This window comes from Platalea leucorodia (genome assembly GCF_965183815.1).
Source record: "Platalea leucorodia genome assembly, chromosome: Z".
NCBI classification, from domain to species: Eukaryota; Metazoa; Chordata; class Aves; order Pelecaniformes; family Threskiornithidae; genus Platalea; species Platalea leucorodia.
Window position 1 is genome coordinate 3,462,826 of NC_138858.1, and position 24,352 is coordinate 3,487,177.

The 24,352-nt window shown below is 39.9% G+C and overlaps 1 protein-coding gene across 8 annotated transcripts in view; it reads left to right on the forward strand.

Moving 5' to 3' along the window:
- LOC309602830 (dymeclin) overlaps positions 1 to 24,352 on the forward strand; it is a 222,469-nt gene that overhangs the window by 98,362 nt on the left and 99,755 nt on the right. For all 8 annotated transcript variants that reach the window (XM_082336826.1, XM_082336825.1, XM_082336822.1 and 5 more), the window contains 2 exons: positions 9,569 to 9,682; positions 11,034 to 11,128. In XM_082336826.1, coding sequence (XP_082192952.1) covers positions 9,569 to 9,682; positions 11,034 to 11,128 — 209 coding nt within the window. The remainder of the gene's footprint in view (positions 1 to 9,568; positions 9,683 to 11,033; positions 11,129 to 24,352) is intronic.

The window sequence follows — 24,352 nt, forward strand, 5'->3', positions numbered from 1 at the left end:
GCTCCTTACTATTCTTTCTCTTACCCTTTTCTCCATTCTTTCATGGATGGGGGCATGTTTCATGCCGAAGGAGAGAGCAAACTTGGAGGTTAAGCAGAATACTTTTCCACCCTTACAGTGCTTTTCTTATTGAATTAGAAGGTTTTTTCTTGCCCCCTGCTCTTAATCTTGGTGTCACATGGATGGATTGGATGCAGTGAAGGAGAAAGAGGAGGTCTCCCCTTGTTCAGAACTTCAACTGTGCACTCTGAAAATCACCTAAATAAACTATGACATAGACAAGAGAGTTGATGACTGTGATACCAACTCTTAAGTATTCCTTATAGAAAGGATTCCTTATCTATAGAAAACCCACGTTCTGTTATGCTTAGAAAAAATGAAGTTACCTTCTTGATCTGCTTTATCTATGGCATTCCTGAACTTTACTGAGGGATGTGGATGTGAAAATACAAATGTGAGCATTGCATCTCATCTTGTGTATGTATTGTGTATGTATTGTGTATGTGTATTGTATCTCATCTTGGGAATGGATATATGGGTAGTGGGTTCCTACAGATCCCGTGATGGGGATTAAATGTAGTTAGTGCCCCACTTTATGGAAAAAGGATTCAAAATCATACTGATACATCACTTCCCCTCACCCATGTTTTTGGATTATTTAAATGGATGTTTGCAGGTATGAATGACCAAGTTACTTTTCAAAAACTACATTGTAAAGTAAGAAATTAGTCTCATACTTTCTTAAATATTAACTCCACATGTCCTGAAGGCTGAGAGGGTATTACAGGGCAGGAAAATGAATGGAATCGGGAAGGCTGTATAGGTACTTCCGTAAAATATGAACATCTAGTGTCAGTTACACAATTGGAGTGAAAGTCTCATTCACTGCAAATATTTATCAAATTTTAGCAATTACAGCAGGATTCTTTTTCCCCCCCCATCACTTGGGTAAAGTATGAAGAAAAAAAGGATTTGATGTATTTTAGGCCAACCTGTTTTTCTCTCTGCTGCTGCTGTGTAGCGTGTGTACTGTTCTTCTAAGAAGCATGACTGTACAGTCCATTTATGGCCTATTTTCCTTTGTGGTATTTAACCCACATTTATTTATTGATTTTTTTAAGATTAATTTTAGTAAGCACAGTTTTATGAATCTTATGATTATACTGACTGGTGAAGAGCTTAGGAAACCACAGAAACTTTTTGACTGCTGAAGCATTTTTTGTTTAAAATGAATGTTGTCTTAACTGCCTAGAAAATATGATCAAAACCATAGGTCCTGTTCCTGCAATTGGCTTAATGCAGTTAGGCCCCTGTAACCATGTAGAGCTCAATTTCTTTCACTAATAATAATAACAACAGAGTAAACAAGTAAATGCAAGAATTCCTAAAGGGGACAAGTATTTGTGATTTTTTTTCTTTTCTGATTTATGAAACTGTAAATAAAACGACATTGGATGTCAAAATAACATCATATAGTACTTTATGTAGCAGTAACCTATCGTACTGCTGTGGTACTATATGCTGTAGTAAATAGTGATAGACTGTAAATCACAATTTAACTGTGTTTACTTTTATTGTGTTGAGAAATATCCCACAAGTGAAGTTGTAGGAAACTGAGACTGAGAATCTCAGTGCTCAGTATATATAGAACTGAGTTCCTGTTCTTTGCATCTGCAGTTCTCGTACCCTGAGTTGTAGGGGTCCAGGAGCCTGATGTTAAAAAGAGTAATTAATCAAAACCTCTTAATTTTTTTTTTTTTCAATTACTCTTGCAAGACCACCCCAGGTCTGAGCTTTTTGTTTTTCTTTTTTCCCTTTTTAATATTATCTGCAAACCAATGAGATTTTTCAAATTGTGGCACTGATTGCATTTAGGTGATTTTGAAATTTAAGGTACTGTCATGTTTCATGCTTCTGAAACCCAAAACAAGGTGAGGGATGGTGGCTGCTGTTTTTGTTTTTTAAATAGGCATTTCATTGCCTACCTACTATGGTTGCTTTCTTCAGTATGGGGGAGAGGAGAGTAAAGGTGACAGGGACCAGAATGTAACTTTTTAACTTTGAATTTTGGTGTGTGGGTGTTTTTTTTTTGTTTTTTTTGTTTTTTTTTTTAATGTCATTTTCCAGGGTTGGTGTTTTTAAAGTTTCAGTGAGAACCATTGGCCATTTCTGGAGTGAGACTAGGGCATGAACACGTCTTGACCATGGTTACAGCTGTCAACGTGTTCTTTAACAAGCTCTGATAACTTCATGTTTGCATTACAAATTTGAAATCGGGCAGGTGGTCTTTGTGCTAGGGCTCTGCTGCTGATAATCTGACTAAATTTGACCAAATTATAAATCTCCGGGGAAAGGGGAGCCGTCTGTTTCCATCTGCACAGCAGATACATAGCCGGGGGTGGCCTGACGTCCGTGATGATTGAATATTCTCATTTTCTGCTCCCAGAGCCAGCTGGACTGTTTGCATCCTCCCCTGCCCGGGGATCATGTATCAGTTGAGATACACAGGGACAAGCTGAAGCTTGTGTAAGTGCTGCTTCCAGCTCCTGGGGGATGGGACTGTGCACCCAGCGATGCTTCTGTTGCTGCTGGGCAATGGTTGAACCCATATAGAATCACAGAATGATATAGGTTGGAAAAGATCTTTGAGTCCAGCCATAAACCTAACACTGCCAAGTCTACCACTAAACTATGTCCCTAAGTGCCACGTCTACACATCTGAAGAAAGTGTATAGGAACAGGAGCCTGATGGGACAATGATGAGGAGAAATTGGAAGGAGGCTGTGGCTGGCTGCACAAGGAACATGGGATGGGTGCAGTGGGGGAGAGAGGTATGAATTAAACAAGAAACAGGTAAGATTTGGGATTGTAGAGGAAAGAAATGAGAAAAAGAGGCAGGGTAGGAGCAGAGTGCTGGAGAAGGTGAAGTCAAACCTTTTGATGAGAGACTGGAATGGGCAAGGTGTGGGTGGGGAAAGTGGAAGCTGGGAAGAGAAAGATCTGAGAAGGAATGGGGTCTGGGAGGGCAAGGAGCTGGGTAGGGGCTACAGGGAGGGTGAACAGGAGGGGTGAAGGCTTGTACATAGCACAGGGAGCCATTGGTGGGTGAGAAGGATATGACTGGGGACGTTGGCGGGCTCATGGTCCTGCCTGAGGTTATCTAACTTCTTCCAGTCCCATTCCTGTTGTCCCATGTCACCACCCTTTGTGAGAGAGCTTGATGGGACCTGCGACTCCTGAGAGCCATCATAGTGTGAATCAAGGAACTTCTTCCACTTTGGTTGGTAAAGTACAGGGATATGCCCTACAAAATAACGCCAAAGGGGGTGGGAGGAAACACGGGCCTTGTTTTATTTGTGGGAGGAGATTGCTTTTCTATTTCTCTCGTAAATGAGAGACTAAGAAATAGCTTATTAGCAATTTAATCAGTAAGTGGATCTCTTTTCTTGGGGTAAGTGTATTTTATCTCAGAGGGGGGAAAAAACAACCCTTGGGTATCATTTTAGAGCAAACTGAGTAAAATTCTTTCTTTTAAATAAGCATATGGAAATAAGTCCTTTCTGTACTATTGCTTTGGATTTCCACTGTGTGTGATGTCAAAACAAATAGTATTTTATACTACCCTTTTTCATAGTTTATATTTTGTTTTTAAAAGTATGTTGGGAATGTCGATCTGCTGGAGGGCAGGAGGCCCTGCAGAGGGCCCTGGCCAGGCCGGGTCGATGGGCCCGGGCCACGGGGTGAGGGTCAGCAAGGCTCAGGGCCGGGTCCTGCCCTGGGGGCACAACAACCCCAGGCACCGCTGCAGGCGTGGGGAGGAGCGGCTGGGAGCTGCCCGGCGGGAAAGGGCCTGGGGGTGCTGGTCGACAGCCGCTGAACATGAGCCAGCAGGGTGCCCAGGTGGCCAAGAGGGCCAGTGGCACCCTGGCTTGTATCAGGAACGGTGTGGCCAGCAGGAGCAGGGAGGGGATGGTGCCCCTGCGCTGGGCACTGGTGAGGCCGCCCCTCGAATGCTGTGCTCAGCGCTGGGCCCCGCACCCCAAGGCGGCCATGGAGGGGCTGGAGCGTGGCCAGAGCAGGGCAGCGAGGCTGGGGCAGGGGCTGGAGCACGAGGCTGGGGAGGAGCGGCTGGGGGAGCTGGGGGGGCTCAGCCTGGAGAAGAGGAGGCTGAGGGGAGCCCTCATCGCTCTCTGCAACGGCCTGAAAGGAGGCTGGAGCCGGGGGGGTCGGTCTCTGCTCCCCAGGAACAAGCGATGGGACGAGAGGGAACGGCCTCAAGCTGCGCCAGGGCAGGTTTGGGTTGGGTATTGGGAAAAACTTCTTCCCCCAAAGGGCTGTCAGGGCCTGGCCCAGGCTGCCCAGGGCAGGGGTTGAGTCCCCATCCCTGGAGGTATTTAAAAGCCGGGCAGACGTGGTGCTGAGGGACATGGTTTAGTGGTGGACTTGGCAGTGCTGGGTTAACGGTCGGACTCGATGATCTTAAGGGTCTTTTCCAACCTTAACGATTCTATGATTCTAAGTCCGGAAATGAAATGTGCAACCACAACTTATCCCTGTTATGTTTATATGTTACAGAATGTAACCATTGCGCAATGATCATATACGGTTCTTCAAATAACAGTGTATTTTTCTTCTGGAAGGTTCAAGTGCTCAGCTTGAGATATTTTTGTTGTCAAAGTGGTTCGTTTATTTATTTATATAAAATCTTCTCTTGAAAACAGATACATTCACATCGTCATAAATAAGCTGTTTTTAAGAAATGACAAACAATTAATTGCAACCAAAGCAACTGTCTACACTTATTTTAGCATTTTGCAGTTGTGAAGCAACCCACCAACTTGCTGTATCTGATGACAGGTTTATGCTTAGCATCCTCGGAATGATCAAGTTCTTCTCTAGCAGAGTATCTTCTTGCAGTGAAGTTCATATGTGTAATCCATTGATTACACAAGTAACAGCTTTTTAACTTTTCAGTTGCCTGTTTTGTGAAAATATATGTGGATTTTTCTTTGTCTTTCGGGCTATTCCTGTTCATCCTCTATGTTGTCCATCCTGGCTAGTTGTCCTTGTTTACTGAAACTCTTTGGATGACTTGCTTTCATTTATACCATCATCACTTTGTCTTAAAATAGTATTAGTGACTTGTTATAACCCCAAATTATACCTGTTTCCGCATCCACTCATAGCCTGCTATATGTGGAAACCTTTCTTGTAGTGATTTCATGTTTCCTATTTCTTCCTCGGCCTTGACCGTTCTTCCCTTAAACACCTTTCAAGTCTTTCGCTCTTCCCTGTATTCTGATTTGTTTTTCCTTTTAGCAAAAGGTGTTTACCAGAAATTGTCACACTTGAGCCTGTTGCTGGGGATGTTTGTTACCTTAGCCAGCACTGCACTGCTATTAAACAGTGGTTTTCCCGTCTATAGTTATTGGCTTCACTCTAGCTCCTTTGTGGGAAATAGGAAGGTGCTGACAGAAAGTCAGGTGCTAGGTAGGGTGTGATAAGGGACATATATATTTTTATTCTTTTTTTTTTTATTTTAATGATCTGAACTTTCATCTTGTCTCTTCATATATGGTACAGAAATGGCTTCTGTATCTCAAACTGCATCAGCTTACCTACTAACATTAATTTCCTGAGCCTGCCAAGCATCTTCAGTGGCTCTATCTTTTTTTCGTTTTAGTGTGTCTAGTCTGTAATGATATTTGGGATGTATCTCTTGTTGCATAGGCCTTTGTGTGCATGATTTTCAATGCATAAATGGGCAAGAATCCTTTTAGGAGGTTCCTCCTTTTTTAGGAGCTTCATCAAAAAGACACCAAGATCTTTCGGCATCGGCAGATGCAATCTTCTCTGAAATACTTCACGAAAGAGAGGCTTTCAGGTATGCTAGGAGTAAAGTGAGGGAGGAGAGAGTCTGATGAATCCTAATTAAGATGCTATTTCAAATGTCTCTTGCACTGTGAAAGAGCTCCAAGAGACACAGAGTTAAGGTGAGAATGAGGGTAGGAGGTAAATGAAAGAAATGTACATGCAGGTGGAATTTGCAGAGCCTGGGAGGCTAAAAAATGTTTAAAAAAAACCCCAGAAAACCAAACAAACAAACAACAAAACTGAAAAAAAGGCATTTTAAAGATAATACTTATAAAGTATTACCTTTGTCTAAAATAAGCTCCACAGGATTCTTTTTTTTTTTTTCCACTTGGGTTTTGCTTTAGAGTCTATTGACTAAGAGTTTTGATAAAATGTACGTGGTAATTATGTCTTGACTACTAAGTATTACTTATGGTAGGATCCTACAATACTAAGGGAAATATAATATCCTTCATTGCCTTGTGTTAAATAACACCCTGGTTTTTGCCAGCCGTACTGCTATCGGAAATGCTGGGAAAAGCCACAGTACCCCTCGCAGTGCTCGGCTTGGGGTGCTCTGCGGTGGAGTGCTCGGAAAGCAAGTGCCTCGCTGGCTGTCAGGGGGTGGGTGGCCTGTGTTTGATAGGATGGGTCTTACTCTGCTTTGTGTCTTGGAGCTGATAAAAATGTTTTTTGAAGGTATAGGTGGGAGTATGGTGTGGAAGGGAGGGAGGATTTGATCCCAGCTGATAACGAAAAGAAACCCTTAAAGCAAAGAGAGCCTGTGATGTACGTGTTTTGAGATTTAAGGGCAAAAGTTGATGGATAAAATGAAGAAGAATTATATGTAGGTTACAGGGCTTTTTAAGTATGTCTTTCCAAGTAGGTGACATAAAACAATTATAGTCTAACCTCTCCCTTCTCAACACTAATATAACTTGGATTACTGTGGTGTTTTGAGTGCCTGTTGGGTCTTCAGAACAGCGTAGTGCTTAAGATCTGTGATGCTTCACAGATTGTACTATAAATCATTTGCTTGGTTTATGGGGCTTTGTGGGAGGCATGTGCTCTGTGTATGTGTCTTAAACTTACTGCAAAAATTAAGGCTGCTGACTAGAAAAGAAATTCAGCAATAGGCATACTGTAAAATACATCTAACTGCCCTACTGCGACCTGTATTTGGAAGGACTGGTCAACAGCGGTCTGTTGGCTGATTATATTGGTGATATTCCAAACCCAGCTACAGGGAGCATGGGGAAAATTCAATACCAAAGCGGACAGATGGAAGAGAAAAAATATCAGGAAGATAATTAGAAAGGGAGAATAACAACTTCCTAGCTGAAGTGTTCTTTTTATAATACAACTTTTTATTTCCTCTCCAAATAAATATGTTCCATTTTAAAACAAGTTGTCATCTACAATGACAACTGTGCTGTTAATATTCTTACAGGACTCCTATATAGCCTACTCATATTCCACTGCATGAAAAGCACCCTGGCTTGTATCAGGAACGGTGTGGCCAGCAGGAGCAGGGAGGTGATGGTGCCCCTGCGCTGGGCACTGGTGAGGCCGCCCCTCGAATGCTGTGCTCAGCGCTGGGCCCCGCACCCCAAGGCGGCCATGGAGGGGCTGGAGCGTGGCCAGAGCAGGGCAGCGAGGCTGGGGCAGGGGCTGGAGCACAAGGCTGGGGAGGAGCGGCTGGGGGAGCTGGGGGGGCTCAGCCTGGAGAAGAGGAGGCTGAGGGGAGCCCTCATCGCTCTCTGCAACGGCCTGAAAGGAGGCTGGAGCCGGGGGGGTCGGTCTCTGCTCCCCAGGAACAAGCGATGGGACGAGAGGGAACGGCCTCAAGCTGCGCCAGGGCAGGGTTGGGTTGGGTATTGGGAAAAACTTCTTCCCCCAAAGGGCTGTCAGGCCCTGGCCCAGGCTGCCCAGGGCAGGGGTTGAGTGCCCATCCCTGGGGGGATTTAAAAGAAGGGCAGACGTGGTGCTGAGGGACATGGGTTAGTGGTGGGCTTGGTGGTGCTGGGTTAACGGTTGGACTTGATGGTCTTAAAGGTCTTCTCCAACCTAAAGGATTCTGTCATTCTATGCTGTAACGCTTTGAGAGATGCCTAAACTTTGGGCCCAGATTTTTCCAAAAATTTTACAGAATTTAATATTATATTCCTTCAGAAGCCTGTGTAGGTATCATTGCATGAATTATCGGGTTTTGGTTTTTTTTTTTTTTTTTTTTTTGGTAGCTGTATGAGGGTTTAGAATCTGAAAGTGGTATTTTTTAAATATTTCAGAATATATGTATGTGTGTGTGTGTGTGTGTATATATATATGATTTTAATGTTGCTTTCCAGATACCTCTTCTTTTTCACAAATAAAATTGAGTCTTTCACAGTTTATATGAATGTGTATGTCTTAGAAGGATTAAGTAGTATAAAATCAGCAGCAGCTTGAAGTGGTTCCCAGCATTGCCTTTCCCTTGGTCTTTTGCAAGTCATTCAGTGGCCAGCTTTCCATATCTCCTCATAGGAAATTGGTTGTTACTTCTCCATCCTCTCTCTTAAAGAAAGAAGAGGTTTTGCTGAGCGAGCTTGTTAGAATTCCCTCTTCCTCCCACTGAAAGCAGAAATGCTGTAAAATGAAGGGCGCCTCTTTTCACTCATCCAAAGAAGAGATGGGAAGAAGGGATATAGTCAGGAGTGTGTTTTCACATAACTTTTTAAGAGAAAAGGTTAATTAATGATGTTGATCAGTGAGGTTGGGGTTTGGATTTTTTTTTTAAAGATATCTGAACATGAAGTTTCAATGAAACGTACTTAATATATCAAATATATCAAAGTTATACAGAGTGACAACTTTGGAATACTCCCTGTTAAGCAAATTTTTGTTTTGACTCAGAATAACCCTGAATTTATAGAGGATCTTCTCCATGTTTTTAGTTGCTGTTGATTCATTTTTACCAGTCCTTTAAGGCAGGGGTTTTTTGATATGTTTGCTGTATCACTCCAGGTTGGTCAGCTGAGTACTCTAAGAGGAAAGAATGGGTTGATTCTCCTTCTGCAATAAATCAGAAATGATGGGAAACTTCATCCACCCTGATGGCGGAGAGCTCTGAAAGATATGAAACTCTTAACCCAGCTGATGACTTTCTCTAACCCATTAAGGGAAGAGACCTCATCCCTGGCAGAAGGGCTTCTGTGTGAAGTCAGCAGTTAACCTGTTGATCAGCCCTGTGTCCTTCAGCATGTGCGCTCTTGCTGATCAGTCAGAGCTCATACATGCTGCCTCTTGCCCAGCTTGTAATGAGGGAAAATGGGAAGGAATTGGCAACATTATCCGGGTGGCTAGGGTGGAACTGGAGACTTTATAAAGGGTAAGATCAAAAAGAATATGGGAGTGTGGTGGCATAGGGCATAGAAATTAGGGAGTTGCCAAATTTAATCATCTTTCTACACTTACTTTGTTTCCACATGACTTATGGTAAAGTTCATGAGATCTACTAGGCGATAACACTGCAGGGGTCTGTCCTTTTTTTTTTTTTTTTTTTTTTTTTTTTAATTCTTGCTTTAGACTACAGTAAGTTTTAGTCACATTGGAGGCTGGAAGCTAATTTACCTATCTTAAGGAATGCAAGAGTCCAGATGACTTTCTACGTTGTTACACAGACCTAGGTGCTGAAGAACTTTGTTTTTTGTTTTTTGTTTTTTGTTTTTTCCTCCAGATATTGAAAAATATAACTTGGTATGCTGAGCGTGTCTTAACAGAGATCTCACTTGGGAGTCTCCTGATACTAGTCGTGATAAGAACCATCCAGTACAACATGACACGGACAAGGGTAAGAGTTACGTGTAGCACTTATACATGTAGTGTGGATTTCTGACTTCAACAGCATAAATTCAATTTCAAACAGGATGTGGGATTTTCTTCATTCTGTTGCAACCAGTTGGCATCTGAATTTACAGGAGGGGAGTAATGGGAAGATCATGCATATTAACTAAGCACAATATCAAGTGGTTCTGAACTTGTAACACCATCTGTGTTATCATGCAATTCATTGAGTAGGTTTCTCTAAAGTCCATGATTCAGGCACCGAACTGCTCATCTTCAGATGAGAAGGAAAAGTTCCTTAGGTTGATGAGGAGAAATGATTCCTTATAGATTGGTTGTCTCTGTTCAGTTACTCAGAAGTGGGAATTTCAGCTCTGTTTATTGTTAGTGTTTTTATGAAATAGGACAGTGACTGGGCCAAAAAACCTTTTTGAGCTCTAGCAAAGCAAAACTGCTTCAACTTTATAGCCTCCTATCAGATTGGTTTTGTGCATTTTTCAAGCATTTGATTCTATACCTTATCTCAAACATGTAAGCATAGTATCATATGCTTTTGAATATTTTTTCAACAATTAAAGGCACAGAAGTTTTTACATTAAAAAGTAGCAAAAAATATTTAAATATATTTTAAATTGGAAAACTTAAGGATTTTCCTTTTATGATCAAAATAACTGGAAGATACGGGGACGTTCTTGGCATATATTTGTAGGATTTGGAATCTATTGTGTTATGTAAAGCATATTTTAGACTTGAATAGGGAAAATACATCCCTGTTGGATGGGATAAGTGGACAAGTTTGGTTCTGTGAAAACCCTTGACTTTGATAGGGCCATCATTTAAATCCTCCTCTGGTCGGATGGTTTCAGGGATGCTAACAAGGGGACCAGATCTCTGAAGTATCATATGGTTATAGCTGTGGGATCTATAGAATGCTTTGAAAGAGTTAATAGGGAGATGAGTTATGAAGCAGAATATCTTAGGATAAGACTACAAAAAGGAAAGAGAGGAAGGGAGAGAAGGAGAATGTCTTTCAATATTTATTACATCTATGATGTCATTGTAAATCAACATTGCTGAAGATAGACACACACATATACATATGTGTGCACGCATACACATGTATACACTCTGAAATCTGTATGAAACAATCACTCTTTTATAAGCCTTATATTTGAAGAAAACCATACTTAAAACATCACCAAGTATATACACTTTGCATTTCTGCTATGTGCTTTTGACCACGTCCTTCAAGGCAACATAACATTACTCAGTCTTTTGAATGATTCCTGCAATAGATGTCAGTGTATATCAAATGGACAATTTGATGTGGGTTTTTTCTTTCTTCTCCTTTCTGACAGGACAAATACCTTCATACAAATTGTCTGGCAGCCTTAGCAAATATGTCAGCACAGTTCCGCTCACTTCATCAGTATGCTGCTCAGAGGATCATCAGGTAAATATAAAACTTCAGAAATAGATTTTGCTTGAAACTCATCTTTGCTGAAACTCAGGAGCAGAGGAACTTGAATTTTATATGCCTTAATAGATACTGATGAACTAAATAGCTGAAATGATAACTGAATAACTAAATAATCCCAGAATAAATCTTATTTGCTTCATACTTGAATCTGTTCTGAATGCACAAAAAATATTAGTTTCTCTGTCTGAGAAACTTCTGACTTTTGATTCTCTTAACAGAACAGCTCAGTAGCTGCTTTCAAACTGGAAGGTTTTCAGGGATTTGTGTGAATTATGCTTTTTTTTTAGTCATGTATCATATTATTATAAAAATGCACCGAGTGGTGGTTCTCAAGTACTATGCAGACTGGATTTTCAACTTGCTTTACTTCTTCCTGCATATTTGGCAAAAGATTAATTTGTTAAATCAGACGTAACACAATGATCATTTTGTGATGGGGCCCTGCAAATATGGGCAATAAAACGTACACCCATGCTTTTCAAGTGATAAAGTTTATTAGCCTGTTTAGTAATAAATAGTTGATATTGGCTCTGGTTCGAAAACGGGGCCATTAACTTTAAAGAAGTAGATATTGAAGTTGGTCCTTCTTATTTTGTATCTGTGCTGCAGACCACTTTGTAAAGGCAGGTAATCATGCATCAGGCATCCTTCTTATCCTGGCAGCCAGCCCTGCTCCACGCTCCAGGGGAAACTGAGAAGGTCCTTGTTAATGCAATCTGGAATAAAGTGTTATAGTGCTTGTCAAGTACAGACAGTGTGCCAAAAATAAGTAAATGATAATTGTGTGCCTGTACACTTTGTAAAGGACTGGGTTAACAAGAGATACCTCTTGTTCTTAGACCATTGCTCTTTAGGATTTAATTCTCTCTGAGCCCCCTCTCTTTTGGAAATGGTTGGCTGTAAAAGTAGGGACAAGTAATCAGGATGAATGCATTCTGCCATTACCTTTTCCCTGCTTGACATTCGCCCTCTTTTCATACCCTTGGCAGTGATAATGAGTATTCAGAATTTGAATTGAAGCTATTTTCCTCTTACGTATCACAGACAATGTCTTAAATACCTGCTCTCTTAATTTCTCAAATTATAGACATGGAGTCTGAGTTGGAGTCTAACATGGTGTGAGATACTCTACATTGGTGCTCAAAAAACTTGGTCTGGTTTTTAGTGTGATACTTTGTTTTCCACTTCAGAGCTTTTTCTTATGTTCCCAGTTTCTGATTTTGTTCCATTTTTTTCTACTGCTGTTTCTGCAGACCAAAGCAAGATGTGTTCCTCTGGTTATATTTGGGCTAGGAAGAGGTTATCTTCCTAGTCCCGTTACAGCCGGCTGTTATCACCACTCAGTAATCTTGTAGTCATCTAGTGTAACTGCATGTGTGTTTCTGTGTGGCTTGGCTTCTGTTAAAATGTTCTGAGTTTATGGACATCTACTGTTTAAAAACTCATGGTTCAAAGTAAGCTCGGCCTGATTATTTTTATTTAATTGGGTTATGAAATGGCTAAGTATGTGGTCTGCTGGCTTATCAGAAGAGGTGGCAGCCATCAGTAGAGAAGCAGTAACCTCAGTACCTTGGCCCACACATCTCACCTCTTATCTTACAACTCAGAAAGGGAAAAGGAGGCTTTATGTGCTGTGAGGCTCCTCCCTACACCAGCCTTTTCCAGCCTTCTCACCTGCGGTTTTCACCATCTGTAATGGCATCTTTGAGGCCGATTGACTCCCTGATGTTTAAGACCCATCTCAAGACCCAAGGAAGGATGTGCAACACCCAGAAATTCTCTTGCACTCCATGTACGCAATGTTTCAACAATCTGCTGTGACGTTTGGGTGTCTTATTGGTCATCTCTCTAGAAGTGCCTAGTTACGATGAGACTTTTAACATTGCTGCTTGATTTTTAGTTATGAAATAATTGTGCTGATATTCTTATTGAAGGCAGACAGACTTCTGTTGTTGCTTAACACTGATCCATGCGGAAAGGAGGCAATAGGGGTGAATGGCAGAAAACGGGGAAAAAAAATTCTATCGCATTGAAATTGTCTGTCATATTATCTATCTTTTATTGTGTGAAGGACTAACAAAGCCACACTTGAAATGTGCCAAATAGAAAGAGAGACCTTAGAGCAATCACATAGAACTGGCATATTTGAAACTCTTAGTTCTTCCAAAGATGTAAGCACTTAGTAGCTACTGTTGGGTGGTTTCTGTATGGCTTCTAGCAGAGATACTTTGCATGGGATCTGAGCTGGGCAGTATTACAAATAATAACCAAACAATATCCAACCAACTGTAGTGTGGCAGGATAGCAGTCTGAGAAGGATGCTGGTTATACCAGCCATTGGTACCAGCAGGGCTGGAGCTGTATTTTTATAATTGCATGTAATGTAAAGATAGGTACAGAAAATGGACATACTCATTACCTGAAAAAGCAAAACAAAAAGGCAATATGATATATAATATCATATATTATATGATATTCTTACATAGTCCAAAGATATTCCACACTGTTATTTTTAAGCTTCTGCCTTGTTGTACCCAGACGCTCCATATTAGTATAGTGTAGAAATTGTAATGAAAAAGGTGAATGTAAATTTAAAACAGAACCAGAAAAACAAGAGGAGCGTTAGGGAATATGTTTGATTTTCCGCCCCCCGTCAGTTTTTGTGTGTAATGTTGACCAAAGATCATATTTTGCAGGTAGAAAACTGTACATCTGGACAATAGGTAAAAACGGCCACCAAGACTGGGGTTTGATTTGTCACTGTGATCATGATTGCTTATAAATAAAAAGACCCTACTATAAAAATGTATTAAAATCTGTTGTAAAATATCCTGTGGGGCTGGGATGTGGGCAGGCTGGAAGAAAGAGTCAGTTCCAGGGGCAGCCAGTCTCCCGTAAGACTTTACTGCAAGTACGGTAGTATTTTCTTCTCAGGAACTTTACAACCTTGGGTTCCCTGGCAGGCTTAAGCACCATAAAGGAAGTATTTTAACGCGATTTCCTCTCAAAATATGCAGATTTGTTAAAAAGTTTTAGTTGTCAAGAAAAGCAATAGAAATAAATACTTACAAATACACGTATTTCATAAGAGATTGATGTTTTGAGGCATATATTGTTCTTCCTTTTCTCACGTTATGAAGTCCATTAGCCACTATAATGAAATTTAGGCAGCGCTTATGGACTCAGCTTGCTACATGATGCCAAAGCAGAATATTTCTATTTAAATTTCTTTTCTGGTTCTACCATCAGAGTGCAAGCGTATCTGAGAGACTAAACCACAGTATCCGTAATGAAAAACTGTTTTCTATGAAGGAAAAGTCTAAAAAGAAGATGGTACTTTCTATTACATAAAGTATTTTAGGGTATGAGTTTTTAAATTAAATAGCTGTGAAACACTTAACTTAAAATCTGCTTAGCAATACAACTGAATAGACAGTCATAATTTAAGCCTCACCAGATGCTCTAATGATTCCTTCCTTAATGTGAGAAGTAATTCCATTTCCATGGAGGCTTTTTCCTAATCCTGTTCTGAGCAGAGACTGCCAATTGTTTTAAATTCTGAAGACTATTTTCTATGAAAGAATTAGCTGAGAATATTCAATATAGTGTACTTAAGAGCTCAGTAAAATACCACTACATAATGTTGGGTAATTTGTATCACGTTCCAGCAAGCGTGAAAATTAACAGATTTGTATAAATCTTATCACAAGCAGCTGCTGGAAGTAAAAATAGATGTAATAGATGTTTTATAATAAGGTCCAGGGCAGTATTCATTTAATGTTGGATGTCCTCTACTGTAGACTGCCCTGATTTTGAGATCTTTCCCTTCTCTATCTGCTGTTACCACTGGTTTGTTTTTAATTACACAGAACTATTTTATCAGCGTAGTGCCAAGGGTGATATTGCACTGCACTGTCTCTCTCACATATTTGTGGAGTGCTGACATTTGAAGTATCTTTAAATTATATTGGTAGACTATTATTAAAAAAAAAAATAAAATCAAATGTGTGTTGATGTCATCATTGTCAAACATGACTGCCAGAGGTGGCTGTATAGTCTCTAAGCAACAAAGCACAGCCAAGTGGAGGGTTACGTACCTGCAATGAGGGTAGGTTTTACCTTTGCGTGGTTTCTATTCTACAAGTACAATTACCAAAAAGTAAAGCCATGCACCTAACTGGGCATATTAGTGCAGGTATTCTATTTGTCGCTTAAAACTGCAAGTCAGTTGGCATTAATTCCTTTAACCTATTTGGAAACAGCTTTCATGATATTCAGCTTTTCTACAGCTAGCCTGCCTGCTCTAGTATGTGTGACACTTGGTCATGAAGAGGAGAGTCTTTCCTTGAACAGCTGTATTCTTCCATCTCATCACTGTGTCATTCTAGCAAAATTAGTGACAAGAAGAAGACTGATTACTTAAGGCAAATGCTTTTCCTATAGCTTCATATATTGGAATGTTTGCTGTTTTCTAAGCAGGCGTGTACCACTAGAGGTTGCCATACACCTCACTAATTAGACATGCACATTTAACGTTAAATGACTTTATGGGGCTAGAAACACTATCCAGTTTTCCTTTTTTTTCCCTACACTGTCACCACAGCTGTTCATGTGCAGGGCTGTGTGAGCCACTAAGAACACTTTATCGGTTGCACTTCTCCCTGTTGGATGACTTAAGGAACTTAAGTATCAAAAGATGGCACACAATTATATCAACATCATATTTTGTTGATTTCTTTGGCTATCGTAGAGAGTTCAGTAGGATTCAGGGAACGATATGAAGAAAGGGGTTTCCATCATCTTCCTGATGCTCACAGGAGTCAACTGGAATTAGGAAGAATGGTGTTCTAAAAGGGATACAGATCAGAGACTTTAGCTTGTGCATGCTATGGGGTGCAGCATGTTGTTCTTGAATGTCATTGTAGCCCTGCTGTACCTGTTAGGAGAGCGAAGCATGAGATGTAGAGCCGGCCACGCTGATTCTGTTACTGTCTGGAAGAAGCAGAGATAGTAACCCTACTTCTCACTGGTCAGCCAGCCTTGAAGCTGATGGCACTGGAGTAGCTCAATGTCGCGTTTGTCTTTTTTTTGTTTGTTTGGTTTGGTTTGTTGTTTGTTTTGTTTTTTTTTTTTAAATACAGTGGTTAGCGTGCTTAAATATCCATGCTTGTAATGGATAGCTGCATCGCTGTGGTTCCCCCAGTCTGCCTTCTCTCATCGGAGAGGGGGCTGAAGCCCTTCTTTCCCTTTGCACTCTTTGACAAAGTCTTCACCATTTTGTGGAGTCAATTATGTTTCATATGCTATCAAGAAAAATTCCCATCCGTTCTGATATGCGCTGCTGTATTTGAGGTCTCACCTCCCCAGCCAAACTATTTGTTTTACAGTTTCCTATGTTAGTAATTTAATTTTTCTGCTATGATTTCCTCTTACAGGAGTCTGACAGGATTTTCTTGAGTGAAAATATTTATGACAGTTCTTTAAGAGCACGTGATGTTGCTTTGAATTGCACTTTTTAGTCTCAGTTTAAGATTATGCTGGATTAAAAATTGTCTTTTAAGTTGTAATGTGTGAGTTTCTGTAGAAACGTTGTGTTGCTACTGCAGTGTATTTAGTAATAATTAAGTACTTACCAGCTGCAAGTGTCTTTGATCAGCAAATTTCATGCTGGATGAGGAAAAAAGCTTACTGTAGTTAATGCAACAAAGAGTGAAAAGTACATACGACATGAGGAGAAAATGCATTTCTCATAACTGGACTTTTAACTTGACTTTTTCCTGAGGAAGTCTCTGAATTTTGCTAATAGATGCATGTAGCTGTGTATTTTATATTCCTGCCTATGAAACCATGTAGCTAGTTTTTTAAAATACGGAGTAATGTGCATCCAGAGTCTAATGATTTCAAGTTTATCAGCCATTTTTTCAATGATGGCCCTAATTGCTCTAAGTAAAATTGTCAGACTACTGTAAAGCTTTTGTGATTAAAACAGTAACTCCAGGTTAAAAAGTGAATTATAAAAACATTTGCCATGAAAATTTTTTTTTTTCTATTTTAGCACACAATTTTTAATCATTTAATTGTGTGCCTTCTTCTTGGGTACTGGTATAACTCTTGAGTGCTTGGGTTTGCAGAAATGAAAACTAGTTTGTCTGCAGAACAGAGTTCACTGCTTATCCAAGAAGAGGTTTTCCTTATGATACCAGTATCTGTTGGGTTTGTGAATCTGAAATGTGGTTAGTTCACAGCGTCCCTTAATAAAGTAGTTAAATTTTTCTTGCAATATTTTCCTTCTTCAGTCATCTTTATAGAATTGCACACCTTTGTAATATCCCCCATGTTATTTGATGGTGAATGACACATTATTTTTCCTGCCTATCTTTTTATAGGCTGTAAATAATCAGATTAATTGTTATTATTCTCAATTTTCATATTGTATTGTCCTTAAAAGAAGAAAGCTTATTACTTCCCTCTGCTTTCCCCTGGATTATGTCAATTGTTGCTTTTATAAATTAGGCATAAGGAGGAAACCAAGAAAATTTTTCACATGTCACTGTGTTTGGCAGAATGATGATGACTCTGTAACACATGTGTTAATGACGTCTGCTACCATAGCCTCTTTTCCCTGGCCTATGAGTATTTATTGAAAATATTTTAAATTTATTTTATATATATATATTGGTGAAGTGTTTCTAAACCTAAACTTGCTTCAACAAGGATCTCTGTGTATAGAGCAGAAGACATTTTGAGTTTGCCAGGCATTTGTTTATTCAAATAGTCCTATATGTGTGTTCAGCAAAGAAGAAAAATGTTTATGTAGCAGGAAGACATGTGTGATCTGACTTGCTTATTAGGGGCTGCATTCAACAGAAAAATCTGAATTTGTTAGTGCGTGAATGTGGCAAAATTAGAATTTACCAATTGCTTAATAAATTTTTTTAACAGTGCCAATAATGAGATGTAGTTGCTGGCTTGAAACTCATTAGGCTGCTCACATAGGAGGATAAACAAATTTCTCTCCCACATGACTTTACACACTGTGAGCATTCTGGTTTTCCTGCCTTTTTTTTCTTTGATGTCCATGGTGCTCTCGGGAAGCTCTTTAACATCTAGCTTCCTCTTTCATTGGAGAATAGCGATAGGACAGTTGGTGCAGAAAACTAGTGAAATTGAGTTACCCAAATCAAACGCACTTCTTAAGGAGAAAAACTTGGGGAAAAAAAAAAAAGGCCAGGTTGCTGCATGAATGCTTCAAAGCTGTTTGGTTTCTAATTCTCATTTGTTTTTAATTCTGATTTGAAAACTTAAGTATAGGAACAGAAGAGTTGCTTCTCATACAGGAATTGTGATTTTTTTTAAATGGTAAAATTTTAGCATAGTAAGCATTTAAAACTTTAAATGAGATGTGTGAATTGAGCAAAAGAAGTTAGGTGAATAGGGTATGCAATGCGTCTATTAAACTCATTTTTCTGTCTTCTTTCTTACAGCAGGGGAATGAATGGTGTTAAATTAGAGCCATTTTCAGATAGGAAGTTTCCTAAAATTGTTCTGGCTTTAGGGGTGGAACCCTTTGACCCTATGAAACATTATTTTGGAAAAGTCTAATTTCAGAAATGGCAGCTTTCAGGTTTTGGTAATGAAAGAGCAACACAATGCAAGTAAGATGTCATTGATAGAGTTATAGCATAATAGCCAACATATACCTTTATTAACTCATAATAAGAAAACTAGTTTCTGCTTCCTTTGTTACTTCTCTGTCGGTACTGTTGTAACAAGGGATTTCTGTTGCCTAGAGCTGCGTGGCTCTGAGGATGCTTTGAAACGTGCAGGTTTGCATCATACCCTGCGCACGGGGAGCCTGGCCTTCGGTAGCAGCTTTTTAATGCCACAGCAAGAACGATCAATAGACAAGTCTTCTGTATTCTGGGTTCAAATCTTAATTGGACCATTAAATTACATCTCATTTTACTGATCTCTTAATCGTAATAAAGGAGTTTCCATAATAGCAAACCCTAGAGAAAAGAGGCTGCTTCTGCTCTCACACCAGCGTACATCAAGAGACTTCAGAAGTCAAATTATACAATAATAAAAGATCAAGCTCTGAAAGGAGTCTTAGAATTAATGTCCTGTGGCTAGAGCTGTTAAACACTGAACTCTCTGAGCATCAACTTCCTCTTACTTTTTTATAACCGAAAGAAAAGAAAAAAGGATTGGAGGGAAATGAAGTTTCACTAAAAATATATATAGTGATATAGCGATATGTAAACTCTGCAGATATTGGGAGGGGCATAGTCACAAATCCCTGGTTTCTTTGTAGCAAAATGTAAATATCTCCAGTCTGAGTTGTTCAAGAATAATAGGTAATTTTTTCTCCTATTTTGCATCACACGTCGATTGTAGTTGTGCTAGAACAAAGTTACCTTAATGAAAGTTACTGCAACAGTATGACTATTTTCTAGGTTTCCTAAACAAGAGGTTTTTGGTTTTTTTTAATGTCGGGCTTATGTTGGATTTCATTGGCAGTGTTCATGGTGCCGGCCATGAGTGTGCGGGATGCCCTGCAGCCCTGGTCTCTAATTCGGTACTTTGCGGGGACCTGTTGATACAAACAGTGGCTTTCTCTAATTCCTGTCCTCGAATATTTTCATGCAGACATCATGTCACTAAAATAAACAGGGAAGAAGCATCTTTCTGTGGATTTGACTCTGGGTGATTTATCTGCAACTCATCCAGATTGTTTGATTTTCTGTGTTTACTTTAAAGCAGTAGAAAATTACCTGTTCATCCCAGCAAACTTTCATTGCCATATAGTGTTCTGCCTGATGAATTTGTTACTTTGAAATATTTGTGTTGATTTTTTTTTCCTGTGTCCTTGGCTTTCGTGGCATTTAGCATGTGCTGTGTGCCTTAGATTTTAGCAATAAATTATCTTCAGCCTGGAAGGCCACAGAATTGACTGGTTGTCATTGCCTCAAAAATAAGAATTAAAAACCTCAAAGACATTTTGCTTTTAATGCTTCTTAACTTTGAAACAGTTTTGTAGCATTGTAGTATAGAGGAGAAAACATTTGTTACCTAACCTGGGTATAAAATGATACTCTATTTATGAGAAGCTGTTTTGTGATGAGATTCCCCCCCCGCCACGCAGTGCAGTATGTTACAAAAACAGTAATCCCATTTTTATTAGATATTCCAAGTAGAGTGAAAATTAATGACTTCTCAGAACAGGGCCTGCATGATATTCTCATGTTCAGGCCGTGTTTGAAAGAGGACACTGTGGGAACAGAAGATCAAACAGCTCTAAGCCACTGAGTCTGAACTTTCATTTTAATCTGTGGACTGTCAGGAGTAGAAGTTGTGCGCACAGCAGGATACCTGGAGAGATTTTTGTGTCAACCGGTCAACCTTGGGCAGCTTTGGCTTGCTCTTTCATGAGCTGCTCACAGGCACAGGCACACTGGTATATTTGCAGATGCTTTTTTATGCTCTTCATCCTCCACCGTGTCACTGGTACATCTTGCACATACAGAGGTTCCCGAATCTGTGGAGTGGCTTTTGTTAGGAGACAGAAGCAATTTATAAAGATCTCAACAGTGTTAAATAAAAGAAACATATGCTGGCCTTATTAGTAGCTTGTTGACCTAGATTAGCTGTGGGGAAGCTTATAAGCTGATCAGCCATTCCAAAATTGGGAGGTGTCATTGCAATTAGTAGGACCGGCTGTGACAAAAGGGGAGACAACAATTGTTCAGATAAGGGAGAAGAGAATATCAGTAGCAAATGTCCTCTTGCTGGTATGACTTAGCAAAGTAAATGTAATTAAGTTATTTTTTAAAAGGAATGGAGTATCCTTTGTTACTATGCAGTGAGTGTAGTTGTGTTCAAATGTATTAAAATGCTGCTTTAACTGTATCAACAGAAAGAGGAGTACTCCATGTGGGCTTGCCTGGTTTTGCCTGTGTGTAACATATGGAGTTGAGGTTTTAGGCTGATATCAGCTGTTTCCAACAAGGAAATATCATTGAACTTGGTTTAAGCCTGGTTGAACCTGCTGGGGATTCTGAGTGGGCACCTGATGGGACAGTAATGCCCTCGTCCCCCATCTGGCGTGAGCAGTTGAACGCCCTGCATGCCATTGGAAGTGTTCGGAGCCCGGGACCCCTGAGCTCATGGGTTATGGAGACTTCCCAGATGGACAGACTCACAGCTTTGTTTTGAGATAGATTGGATCAGTGTGAACCACAGAGGGGTCTTGGGCAAACTGTTGCTTCTCTCTGTCTCAGGGTCTTCTCACATGAAGCAGAGTGGTTGAACTATGTTATCCTCTTCTCTGTATATCATGGCACAGGAATCCTTAAAAATATTATTGTTGATTGCTGACCTGGATTAAAAGGCTTCTGATGTCTAAATACGTACCACTGTAAAAGCTCAACTTTGGACAAGATAGTTTGCTCTTCCCTTGACCACTTTTTGTGTCTCTGCTGACTTGTAAGGCATAGCCATCGTGGTAATCCCGTTGTTTTGTGGGGGGAGGTCATTACGACATCTCATTAATCTTCTGCCATCCAGGAAATCGTGTGGTACTTCAGTGTCTTACAAGCTGTAAGTCATTGTTTGGCAGAATGTGTGATTAAATGAACGTGATGCCAATTAGCACAGAATCTTGGCCGTAGAACTGAAGTTTATTGAAGGCTTGATACCCGTTTCAGGGAATCTAGAGCATCACACAGACTCTTGCATGCAACGCAGAGCTGCACTTTGGAGGTAGATGGTCCCGTCGTCCCATCTTTAGTCACCATGAATGGCCCATTCATAGTTACTGTGCCACATAAGGTCTTTGGAAACAGTACAGTTTGATAGTAGTCTTCAAATTGGGGAATTAAACTTTTCTTTTTTGGTGGAACCTTCCAGCTTTTAAAACTGTTGATCTTGCAGATCTATTATGACAGAGAGGAAGCAACATTTGAGGAAACCTGTACAGAAATAACTATTTCTGTGTTAATATTGTTTTGCAGATGAATTTGTAGAGTAGACTGAGGTTCTGAGTTGTGTCATTTAAGTTTTCTCCATGTTTAACAGTGAAAGGAAGCAAAAATGAGAAAGCTAGCAGCATTATTCCAGTTCTGCCAGTGCAATTTTGATTTCTTTTAACAGGCCTGGAGAAATTAAAACGCTTACTCCGTTGTATCCCACTGTATTATTAGGGATTTGGGTGTCTAATGTACAGAGCACTGAAGATGTGAATCTTAAGAGTTTTTGCATTTTAAAAAGTCTGTTTTATAGCTATAAATTGTGCTGCATAAGATTTTCTGAGATTTAAATAAAACAAGGGAATTCTGATAGTCTTTTAGAAACTATTATTTGCTATTCTAGTAGAATCCTAGAAACCACAGTCATGTCTTCTCAGTTCGTTTTGAATGGAAATTATTTATAGGACAGTGTTCCTTAACAGAAATAGAGGTGACTCAAGATAATGACTTGCTTGAACCTGTCTTTTATCTTCAGTTGCAGGGTATTTGGCTCATTAACCGCTTTATTCAGATACAGCATATACTCCTTCCTTTTTAGAAATTTTTTCTTTGGAAAAAACTGTGGACTATGATCTAAAGAAATGAATGAGTAATGAACTTACAAGGATTTATCTGACAAACTAAAATAGTATGATGGCTGTAAGTAAGCATTAGTATGAAACAAAAATACAGCATTGATTTTAAATCCTTTTTCTTTTCTTGTCAGGGTGCTGCTTATTTCACATTTTAACTGATGTCATTATGTAAGTCTCACATTTTTCTAGCTTTGCAGTTCAGTGTACTGATTTCTCTCTCCAGGTGTGTGAATCCAGGATAGGTATGAGTGGCTGCAAGGAGGGAAGCAGAGCAGTTACCGATAACACCCAACCAAACTGTGGTGGTGACCTCCAAATTGTTCCTGAAAACCTTCCTTTCCACCACACATGGAAATTTTGAGTTCATTCAGACCCCACACTTAAGTGAGGATTTTCAAACAGGCTTTCTAACTGATTTTAGGAATACGAGATAACAGTTTATGAAATTTCTGAGTCTCTTCAGTACTCGAGCCAAGGTATTTCCCACCACCATATACTTTCATAGTAGTTTGCGTGGCTCGCAAAGAGAATATTGGACTTTGAAACATCTGACACTTTTAAATGGAGGGTGAAACTAGAGGTACAGAAGAAAGAATCAGGATTTAACAACTTTAACACGCATTAGGTCTTTATAACTGTTGAATGACTCAACCTTTTTAATGGTAATAGCCTTCAGCAAGTTTAGGAAAGAACAAGCTTTTAAGTAAAGTAAATACACTTAGTTCTGCAATGAATAAATAAATTTGCTGTGAAGTTGTGTAGAGACATGTTTCTGTAACTCATTAATTGTGCTCTTGGGTCCACAGTACGTCTTTTTCCAAATACCACAATTTACATGGGCTCAGATGGGATGAATCCTGCTGCGGAACAGGGCAAGGGCTCAGATGAGCACTGCCGGCTCCTTGCGGTGCCCTCTCTCGCGGTGCTCTAGCCCTTGTCTCCCGACGGAGGATTTTCAGGTTCATGCAGACTGAGATGCAAATGTCTGTGTTAATGCGGGTGTCGTAGGCATCTCCTGTAATCCCGTGCAGAGCCTGTGAATTACCGCAAGTGTCTAGCCAAAGGATAAAAGCGCAGGAGGTTTCAAAAGCAACATTCCCCTAGTAGCATCTCTTAAGCTGCCAGGGATATGTGCCGTCCAAGGAACTGGTGCATCTGGGTGATTAAAGACCTCACTCTTTGTCTGAAACATCAGTACTGAATAGACACTTCCTCCGAGCTCTTTCATACCTTTTTTTCGTATGGGCCATCAGTTGCTTGTGTCTGCTTCTAATATACAAATCCTTTTGTTCTTTTGGATAGAACTTCATCTGTACAGAGGTAATTTGGCCTTTCTGTAGAAGAATCTCGTAATTTGATTTTCAGTCTATCAAACGTCTCCAGAACTTGTTTGGTTTTCATTTCCTTGCCCTTCTTCGCTATAAATACTTTCATGCATAAAGGTAATATTCCTCTCATAAGCCTGTCGTGTACATTTGGCCAGTACTGTGACACAGTGCTGCTTCAGGGCATGGGAACTTACGTCTGTGACACATTATCACAAATAATCGCTTCTTAAGTATTTAAATAATTTTCATGCTTCTCTGTTCTGTGTT